Consider the following 10,810-nt stretch of genomic DNA (forward strand, 5'->3'; position numbering starts at 1 on the left):
TCAAAAAAGACACTGTAATTAAGTCCTCTAACATTCCTGGTTTTACAGTCTATAACTGCGCAGCTCATTAAAGGAATATTTAAGGACAGTAAAGGTGGACAGAAAAGATTAATAAAAATATTTATGGTGAGTCTGAAGGCTATAGACTATATCATCTGAGAGCATACACATGGTTTTCCTAAGAGGAATTCTTTTATGGAAATGTGAATGATTCTATTATACTGATTTTTTTAATATGTAAACTTTCTCTATTTGAGAGGTAAAGAGATATAAAAGTAACTTTAGGATGATAAAGTACAAATATATCATGGCCAAAGAGTGATCATACTTTTAAATTATGTACTGTGACAGATAATAAAGGACACTTAACCTTTTTTGGAAAAATTTTATCCACAGTTTAGAGCAGACTACAGATCACTTTTTTCCTAAGGCCTAAACTTGGGGTGTCTGGGTGGCTCAGTTAGTTAAGCATCCAACTCTTGATTTCAGCTCAGGTCATGATCTCAGGGTTCTGGGATCAAGCCCCACAAGGGCTTCGTGCTCAGCCTGGAGTCTGCTTGAGATTCTCCCTCTCCCTCTCTGCCCCTCCCCCTGCTCGGACTCTCACTCTCACTCTCTCTCTCTCTCTCTCTCTTTCTAGAATAAATAAAATCTTTAAAAAATTAAATTAAATTAAATTAAATTAAATGGCTAAACTTGGGGGGGGCCTGGCTGGCTCAGTCAATGGAGCACAGCCACTCTTGAATTCCAGGTCGTGAGTTTGAACCCCACATTGGGCACAGAGCCTGCTTAAAAAAAGGCCTAACCTTGTATTGCTAGGGTTGGCAAGTTGGGTTTTTTTTGTTTGTTTGTTTGTTTTTAAAGGCTATAGGGTAAATACTTTTAGCCTTGTGGGCCACTGTATCTCTGTGGCAGCTACGGGACTCTGCTGTTACTAGGCAAAAGCAAGCACAGGCAGTGTATAATGTGTGCCTATGGCTGTGACCCAGTAGAACTTGCTTTACAAAAACGGGCTCCTGCCCTTGCTATCGTTTGTCAACTCTTGTACTGATTCCCAGTGGTAACCTCAAAGACTATATTAAAAGAGTAGTTGCCCCACCTCTCATACCATTGGTATTTCAGAAGAAAATCCTACGGACCATAAATATTAGGAAATACATAATGATATACTTTCACTGTCTCACCAGTTTCTGGAAATTTTGGTCAAGTCATTACTCCTCTGCAAAAACAGACTTTCAAAAAGATTTTTCAAAAACAGGAGAATGGTGGGGCGCCTGGGTGGCTCAGATGGTTAAGCGTCTGCCTTCAGGTCAGGGCATGATGTCAGGGTCCGGGGATCAAGCCCCGTATCAGGCTCCTGGCTCAGCAAGGAGTCTGCTTCTCCCTCTCCCTCTGCCTCTCTCCCCTGCTCATATTCTCTCTCTCTCTCTCTCTCTCTCTCTGTCACATGAATAAAAAAAAATTAAAAAACAAACAAACAAAAAACCAGGAGAATGGTTTTTCCCTCTTGATTTTAATTTTAAGAGTAAATGATGTCTTGATTCAACTATCAATTTACAGGAAATACAAAGAACAAATAAACTTGGTAAGCCCTGCCATGGAATTGCATCAGCAAACTCCAGAATGAGTAGAAATTCTACAGGATAAATGACCCAGTTTCTTAAAAACAAAAAACAAAAAGCACACATTATAAGGAAAAAAGAGAGAGATGGGGAAACCTATAGATTAAAAGAAACTTCAGAGGCATATCAATCACCTATAATGGGTATACCTTATTTGGATTCTCATTCAAATGAAAAAGTTACAAAAAAATATTTGAAACAATTCTATTTAGAAACAAACAAACAAAAACCAAGAGGACTGTTGAGAACTAGATCAGGGTAAGTAAAAAACATCAAGGAGAAAGCAGTAGTAGAAAATATTTTATGGAAAATTTTCCAGAAATCCTCAAGGTTAGTATCTAAATGTAGCCTCTTTTGGAATTTATCAAGTATGAAACTCATAATACAAAAAGTACATAAAATATGTTGGCACCAAGAATTGAAATAGAATTTAATTGGCAATGTCTTCATAAACCTCCCTCCCCATAAATATGGAAGATATTTGTTCAAATGCTAACAGCACTCCTAAAACAGAGCAAGACTGATTGCCAAAATCAAATATGGCATGAAATGATCCTTTTCTGGCAGACATTTCATTTATGATCAGGATGAATGGAGCATGTCTGAACACACCGCTTCATCTATTTTTTGACACAGCTGCAAAGCAAATACGAAAAACAGAACATATGCTAAAAAACTCCGATCTATACATTGGGAAAATGATGCAAAAATATATTTCTTAGATGTAAAGACAAACTTCTAAAAATAATTTTTATTCTATCAGTCTATTATTATTAGAAGAAAAACTCTACCTAAGAAATGTCCACATATATATTCATTTTAGGAAATAAATTTAAAACCCTTGTTCTTCTTTTGTGTAGATCGAGATTTCTCAGCCTCAGCACTATTCACATTTGGGGCCAGGTAATTCTTTGTTGTGGGGCTGCCCTGCCCTGTGTATCGTGGGATGTGTACTAGCATCCCTGGCCTTTACTTTTTAGATGCCAGGAGCAATACCCTTGTGCCCATTGTCACAACCCAAAAGGTCTCCAGGAATGGCCAAGTGTGGCCATTCTAACAACCAAGAGAAGTAAATATCCGTTAACACGGCAATAAGCTAGGACCTACAGACTTACAGAAACAGATGAGATTTCCTAAGCCATGACCATGACAAGGTAATGGTCTTCAGATTTCTTTTTTTTTTTTTTCAAAGATTTTATTTATTTATTTGACAGAGAGAGACACACAGCGAGAGAGGGAACACAAGCAGCGGGGGCAGCAGAGGGAGAGGGAGAAGCAGGCTTCCCGTCGAGCAGCGAGCCCGACGCGGGCTCGACGCCGGCCCGATCCCAGGACCCTGGGATCATGACCTGAGCCGAAGGCCAGACGCTTAACAACTGAGCCACCCAGGCGCCCCTGGTCTTCAGATTTCTAACGTATATATCATCTAAGCTCGTTGCCAAGCATTCTTTCCGATCAGATTGGTACATATTTAATTTGGGAGTTATTTCAGGCTCCAGCAGTACCAGTCAGTAAAAACCAAAACTTCCTCAAAAATGTGGATTTCATTTCATTTACAGAAAAACATCGGCAAGACAAGGGCAGTGTCTCAAATGCATTTCAGGAAAAAAAAAAAAACTCATAAAGTGCCCAAAAAGATGACTGGAAATGCTCCTTTTCCTTTATTTTACTTTTTCTCATTTCTTAAAAACTATTTGCTCAGGGGTGCCTGGGTGGCTCAGCCAGTTAAGTGTCTGACTCTTAATCTTGGCTCAGGTTATGATCTCAAGCCCCATGTCAGGGCTCCACACTCAGGGGGAGGTCGGCTTGAGACGCACTCTCCCTCTGCCCCTCCCCCCACAAGGGCTCATGCGGCTCTCTCTCTAAAATAAAAATGAATAAATCTGTAAAAAATATATATATTTGCTTAGGATTCAGGATTTTTTTTAAGATTTTATTTTTAAGTAATCTCTACACCCAATGTGCAGCTCAAACCTACAACCAAGATCGAGTCCCACACTCCACCTCAGCCAGCCAGGTACCCCAGGATTCATGATTTATATTTAAAGCACTTTTCCAATGAAATTATTTCAAATAATATATGTTATTTCAAATAATATATAAATTATTATATATAATATGTAAATTATACACAAATATATAAAGTAACAATTCCAATGAAATAATTTCTTCTTTGCAAATTTTTCATTGTTTTCTTAACCTCACTATATCATTTTTATAGTAGGATTATAAAAGTATACATACATGAGTTGTGGATACATGCTTGTATGTTGTATCATTCTTCAGACTTGAACCACATTTTAAAAATATCTTTACTGAGTTATTTAAATAAAAGAATTTTAAAAAAATATGTACACATCTACTCTTAGTGCCATAGTTTTTGGCACTTACTGATGGCATAGTTTTTCTTGTTTGTCTATATCTGATAAAAAGCCATGGTCCTTCTATGACCCTACTCTGACTTTCAAATATATGTGTTCAGTAATGGCTCTAGATGAAATACAATACTGGATAAAAAGAACAATACTGAATACTGGATATAAAATACTACACTGAAATCTAAACACTGTCCTTTAATTTATACTTACTTTCATAATTACTGATGGTTTAATCTTCTAAAGCAGCTTAACAGTACTAGTTAAGTCATTAGCTATGCATGCCAAAAATTTTTTCCCTTTTTTCTGGTATAGAGAAAGCATGAATTTTAATATCTAAAAAAAGTCTTAGAGAGCGAGAGTCAGAATCTGTTTAGAAGCCCAGGGTGAGAAGTTTCTCCGGGCCACATGGGTAGGGAATTGGCTGGTGGGGATTTGGAGATACTACCAATGGACACCTGGAAGGATGTTCAACCCCCAAAGCAACAGCCAATGATACAGGTGCAGAGAATGTCACACGAGAAATGAAATAAAATCCAGGGATCCAATCATATGCAGAGGTGTGTATGCAGAATTATGTACTTTTAAGGACTAAAAGATTGGTGGTTTTCGATGCTCGATGAAATATAGAATTCAGAGGATTATCTTCGCTTGTATTTGGATTTGCTGTTAATGTTGTATAGCTTTTAAAAAAAATAAAGATTTTATTTATTTACCTGTAAGAGAGAGAGAGCACGGAGGGAGAGGGAGAAGCAGACCCCCAGTGAGCAGGGATCCAGATGCAGGGCTCTATCCCAGGACCCGGAGCGGAAGGCAGATGCTTAACTGACTGAGCCACCCAGGCACCCAATATTGTATAGCTTTTTTTTTCTTTAAGATTTTATTTATTTATTTTAGGGAGAGAGGGGAGGGACAGCGGGAGAGAGAGAACCTCAAGCAGATTCCACGATGAGCCTGCAGCCTGATGCAGGGCTTGATCTCCCGACCCCGAGATCATGACCTAGGTGGAAATCAAGAGTCGGACACCTAACGGACTGAGCTACCCAGGCACCCCTATTGTACAGCTTCTGATTTGTGTGCTTATCTTTATGATTACAACTACACACCCATGATTTCATTTTAAAATCCATCTTGTATTTAGCATCTATTAATAGTTTATATAAAGGAAACGCTTTTGCTCAATTAAAAAAAATTTAAATAAAAATAAAGAAGTTTAGTTACCTGATGGTCAAAAACCAGATTACCTAAAATCTTCAGTAACCCTGGCCCCTCTTTTGGTGGAAGGTCTCTCTTCCCACAGCAAAGGCATGGGGAAAGTCAGCTGCTATTAACTACAATTAAATTTAGTCTGTAAAAGGAGAGAAAATTTCATCCTCTCTTTTCTCCTTGCTTTACCCGAATTTGTCCTTTAAGTCAGAACATATTATTTCATTCTCAAAGCCATTACCATCCTTATCGTCCCAAAGGGATGTGTAGCACCGAGCACATTTGGTCTCTCAATGGTCACCATTTGATGAGCTCACTAAATTCCACACTCTGATGCTGCACCCCCTTCCCAGCTTCCATTGTAGGGGAGGACAGTGTTTGCAGATGGAATGGTAATATGGGGATGTTAAAAGAACCCATTCAAACTCATCCTATGTGTTATTAAGCCTGGTGTTTAGCACAGAGCACACAAAGGAAGAATGAATGTGTGAATCACAAGCAAATAATCAAAATCAGATAAAACCAGGGCAAGTTACTCTGCAGATGACATTTCAAACAATAGGGATGAATTCCCAGGAATTTGATTAAAACTAAATGGAGAGGTTGGTTTTATTGCTGGTTTCTAGATCTTCCCCAAGCAGTGTCCAATCCATTAGCAAGTTGTTAACATGTTTTGTGTTTGTTTTTTTCTTCTCTTCCCAACTTTGTAATTGCTACTCCACTGCTTGGTCTGGTTTTCTAACACCCAATCCCACTGCTCCTAAAAGTGTTTTATATATATATATATAATTGCATTTTAAATTAAAGTGAATTATTTTAATTTTGTTTTGGATATTTCTTAACACCCCTGGAGATGGCTGGCAACATTCCAGGAGGCTGCAAATCAGAGTCACCAAAAAGTGCAGTAGGAGTAAAACCAATTGTGTTGAGTAGAGTCATCTCTCAGTGGTATTTATGCACCTGTCTGCTCAAGCCAGAGCAAATGCATAACAACCTACTATATAACTTGTCTCGAACACTGGGTCATTTCTCACCTTCAGAACTGACTTTGGCTCATTTTGTAATTAATCTGTACTTCGAAGGTTCTAATGTAAGTTTTATATTGTAAAATGCCAACACAGCAATCTATTTTTAGCATGGTGCTCACACTCTGTCTCTTTACATGCACACATACACCCTCACATTCAGCCCTAATGTTAAAAGTATTCTCTGCCTAGCTCAGCTAGCTATGAAATCTACCAGTCCATTCTTGCTCATAACTGATTCTTTTGCTGAACCCCATGGGGCCATTTACAAACTTAAATAAGGGAAGCACATATGTGCAGGAGACAGCTAAGAAATAAATTAGCCAAGTATTTCATTTCCCACTGGATTATGCAGAAGGAGAAAAATCAGAAGATAGTCCCTTGGAAGAGGCAATTTAATCCACCAAATATTTGAATAGTTGCTACAGTTCAAGAACTGTGTAAGCTATGTAGCAATGCAAAATGAATACAGCACAAGTCTTGCCTTCAAGAAGTTTCCCTGCCTTGTCTACGTGGCCCACAGTTGGCTCTCTCCATTTCCAAATCTACCCCTGATCCTGGTCTTACTCTACCTGGCTCCAACCACTGACTGCCTTCCCTGGAAGTTTCAGTAAAACCACACTGCTTACAGGTGCAAGCCAACTGCACACACTTGAACCTGGACTTCCCATTCAGTAACTTCACTGTTCACTCCCACTCATCACAGTGACCTCTGTGTCTCAGTCCTGAACTACAGTAGGAATAAATAATGGCTTTTGAAAAAAATGAAAGAAAAGAATCCCATGGTGGGACATGGTTAGGGCTATGGTTATAAAAAAAAAAAAGACCAAATCAGAGTTTCGGAAGCTTCAAACATAGCTCTCCAAATAGGTAGGGTTGCCAGATAAAATAGAGGATACCCAGTTAAATTTCAATCTCAGATAACCAATGAATATATTTTAGTATATCGCAAATACTGCATGAGACATATTCCTACTAAAAAGAGCTGTTGTTTACCTGAAATTCAAATTTAACTGAGCATCTTTCGTATTTTTACTTGTTAAATATGACAATCTTACAAATATACCATTTTGAGAATCAGTTGGGTTAAGGTATCTCAGTTTTGAATTAAAAGTAGTCCCTAGGGGCGCCTGGGTGGCTCAGTTGGTTAAGCGACTGCCTTCGGCTCAGGTCATGATCCTGGAGTTCTGGGATCGAGTCCCACATCGGGCTCCCTGCTCAGCAGGGAGTCTGTTTCTCCCTCTGACCCTTCCTCCTCTCATGTGCTCTCTCTCTCTCTCTCATTCTCTCTCTCTCAAATAAATAAATAAATAAAATCTTAAAAAAAAAAAAAAGTAGTCCCTAGGAGGGTCACACCCTCATCAATTATTTTATTTTATTTTTAAAGTTTTATATAAGTAAGCTCTACCCACAAGGTGGGGCTCCAACTCACCCCGAGGTTAAGAGTGACATGCCCTTCCAACTGAGCCAGCCAGGGCCCCCCCCCCTCATATCAATTATTTTATTTATTTATTTTTTTAATTTTATTGTTATGTTAATCACCATACATTACATCATTAGTTTTGGGTGTAGTGTTCCATGATTCATTGTTTGTGCATAACACCCAGTGCTCCACACAGAACGTGCCCTCTTTAATACCCACCACCAGGCTAACCCATCCCCCCACCCCCCTCCCCTCTAGAACCCTCAGTTTGTTTTTCAGAGTCCATCCTCTCTCATGGTTCATCTCCCCCTCCGACTTACTCCCCTTCATTCTTCCCCTCCTGCTATCTTCTTCTTTTTCTTTTTTCTTAACATATGTTGCATTATTTGTTTCAGAGGTGCAGTTCAGTGATTCAAGTCTTGCACAATTCACAGCGCTCACCATAGCACATACCCTCCCCAGTGTCTATCACCCAGCCACCCCCTCCCTCCCACCCCCCCCACCACTCCAGCAACCCTCAGTTTGTTTCCTGAGATTAAGAATTCCTCATATCAGTGAGGTACTATGATACATGTCTTTCTCTGAGTGACTTATTTCACTCAGCATAACACCCTCCAGGTCCATCCACGCCATTGCAAATGGCAAGATCTCATTCCTTTGGATGGCTGCATAATATTCCATTGTGTACATATACCACATCTTCTTTATACATTCATCTGTCGATGGACATATCAATTATTTTAAACAGTCCTTACCATGCATTAAGGGCCTCAGAAAACTGGATTTGTGGTTGCCAGGCTGGCTCAGTCAGTGGAGCATGCGACTCTTGATCTTGGGGTTGTAAGTTCAAGCCCCACGTTGGGTGTAGAGATTACCTAAATATTAAATATTTTTTTTAAGAAAAAAAGCTGGATTTGTGAGCAGGAACAAGAGATAGCGTAGGAGAATTTAGAGCCTGAAGCATTTATACCTTTAGTACTTCTTGGCTACGTAGAATTGAGGATTACAAAACACATTCAGGGGCGCCTGGGTGGCTCAGTCGTTGGGCGTCTGCCTTGCTTGGGTCGAGATCCCAGGGTCCTGGGATCGAGCCCCGCATCGGGCTCCCCGCTAGGCGGGAAGCCTGCTTCTCCCTCTCGCACTCCCCCTGCTTGTGTTCCCTCTCTCGCTGTGTCTCTGTCTGTCAAATAAATAAATGAAATCTTAAAAGGAAAAAAAACCCACATTCAGAGCCCCGCGCCCCCCCCCGGGGCTGCCGGCTCGCAGGGCCCTACCCTCTCGGCTGCTGCTGTAGTGTGTGGCATTTATACGGGGCGCGAGAGGGGCGTGAGAACCGGGCGAGACGACGGCGGCGGCAGCAGTGCGCTGCGGAGCGCGCTCTCGATCGTCGGGCGCGGCCATTGCGGGGCGCGCTCTCGATCGTCGGGGGCGGCCATTGCGGGGCGCGCTCCCGAGCGTCTGAGCCGACCGTTGAAAGGCGCGCTCTCTAACGTCAGGGGCGGCCATTGCGGGGCGCGCTCTCGAACGTCGGAGGCGACCGTTGAAAGGTGCGCTCTCTGACGTCAGGGCCGGCCATTGTGGGGCGCGCTCTCGAACGTCGGAGGCGACTGCTGAAAGGCGCGCCCTCGAGCCTGAGGCGACCGTTCAGAGGCGCGCTCCAGGGCGTCTGAGGCGATTGTTGAAAGGCGCCGTAGGCGGCCGTTGAGGGGCACACTCTCGAGAGGAGGCGGAGGCGGAGGCGGCGGCGGCCGAGGCGGCGGCGGCGGCAGCGGCCGAGGCGGCGGCGGAGGCGGTTCGGGGAAGACGCGCTGCCGGTGGTGGCAGGGGTTGGCGGCGAGGACCACGCAGCGCGCTTCAGCCACGATTGAGCCACAACCGGAGTCCGAGGCGGAGCGTCCACCTACAGAAATGAGCTGCCAGACTTCGCCAGCATTAGGTCCAGGAACTTCGACGGGTACGTCGTCCCAGACGGCGCCCGCCCCGGCGGGCACAACTGCATCCAACAGTGAGCTGGCGAGTCTTTTTGAGTGTCCGGTCTGCTTTGACTATGTGTTACCACCCATCCTTCAGTGTCACAGCGGCCATCTTGTGTGTACCGCCTGCCGCCCGAAGCTCACGTCTTGTCCGACCTGCCGGGGCCCTCTGGAATCCATTCGCAACTTGGCTATGGAGAAAGTGGCCAACTCCGTGCTTTTCCCATGTAAATACGCCTCTTGTGGATGTGAGATAACTTTGCCACACGCTAAGAAAGCCGACCACGAAGAGCTGTGTGAGTTTAGGCCTTACCTGTGCCCGTGTCCTGGTGACTTCTGTAAGTGGCAAGGCTCTCTGGATGCTGTGATGCCCCATCTGATGCATGAGCACGACTCCATTACGACCCTCCAGGGAGAAGACATCGTTTTCCTGGCTACCGACATTAACCTCCCTGGGGCCGTGGACTGGGTGATGACGCAGTCCTGTTTTGGTGTTCATTTCATGCTAGTCTTGGAGAAGCAAGAAAAGTACGACGGTCACCAGCAGTTCTTCGCCATTGTCCAGCTGATAGGATCACACAAGCAAGCTGAAGACTTCGCCTACCGTCTTGAGCTGAATGGCCACAGGCGGCGGCTGACTTGGGAAGCAACTCCACGCTCCATTCACGACGGCATTGCCACAGCCATTAGGAAGAGCGACTGCCTAGTCTTCGATACCAACGTTGCAGAGTTTTTTGCAGAAGACGGCAACCTGAGCATCAATGTAACTATCTCCATGTGTTGAAATGGCAAGCCAGCGTTTTCTGGCCACTGTTTAAAACCATCGCAGTCCATTTCACAGAGCATAAGGCACCCATTTTTGTCTGTCAACCTGACACTTTTCATAGTTCTGGACACATGACGTAAATAAAAGCAAAGGCTGTTAAAAACAGAAACAGTTGCGTGTAGTATCACTAATATCTTTAAAAATAAGTCGACACTAAACCTTTTAAAATATGTGTGTGTGTGTGTGTGTGTGTACACACACACCCAACACGGGCATCTCTTGTATTAAGAAAGTAAGCTTTGTTAAATAATTCTGAATTTATGTTGCAGATTGACTGTACTGTTGAAAAATACTGCGTTTTGGTGTTTATGCCCGACAGTTGGTGTGTGTGCATGTGGTTTGTTTTTTTTCCTTTAACCA

At 42.7% G+C, this 10,810-nt stretch overlaps 1 protein-coding gene and 1 pseudogene across 1 annotated transcript; both read left to right on the forward strand.

Moving 5' to 3' along the window:
* The first annotated feature begins 4,447 nt into the window (after positions 1–4,447).
* LOC114218020 (DNA-directed RNA polymerases I, II, and III subunit RPABC4 pseudogene) lies at positions 4,448–4,620 on the forward strand (annotated as a pseudogene).
* A 4,939-nt stretch (positions 4,621–9,559) lies between these two features.
* On the forward strand, positions 9,560–10,408 carry LOC114218119 (E3 ubiquitin-protein ligase SIAH1-like). The gene has a single exon (XM_028115094.1). The coding sequence runs from the start codon at positions 9,560–9,562 to the stop codon at positions 10,406–10,408; it is 849 nt and encodes a 282-aa protein (XP_027970895.1).
* The last annotated feature ends 402 nt before the right edge of the window (positions 10,409–10,810 follow it).

The sequence above is a fragment of the Eumetopias jubatus genome, unplaced genomic scaffold, assembly GCF_037043125.1.
Source record: "Eumetopias jubatus isolate StellerSeaLion01/CBP00866 unplaced genomic scaffold, mEumJub1_p1.0 scaffold_11, whole genome shotgun sequence".
In the NCBI taxonomy this organism is placed as follows: domain Eukaryota; kingdom Metazoa; phylum Chordata; class Mammalia; order Carnivora; family Otariidae; genus Eumetopias; species Eumetopias jubatus.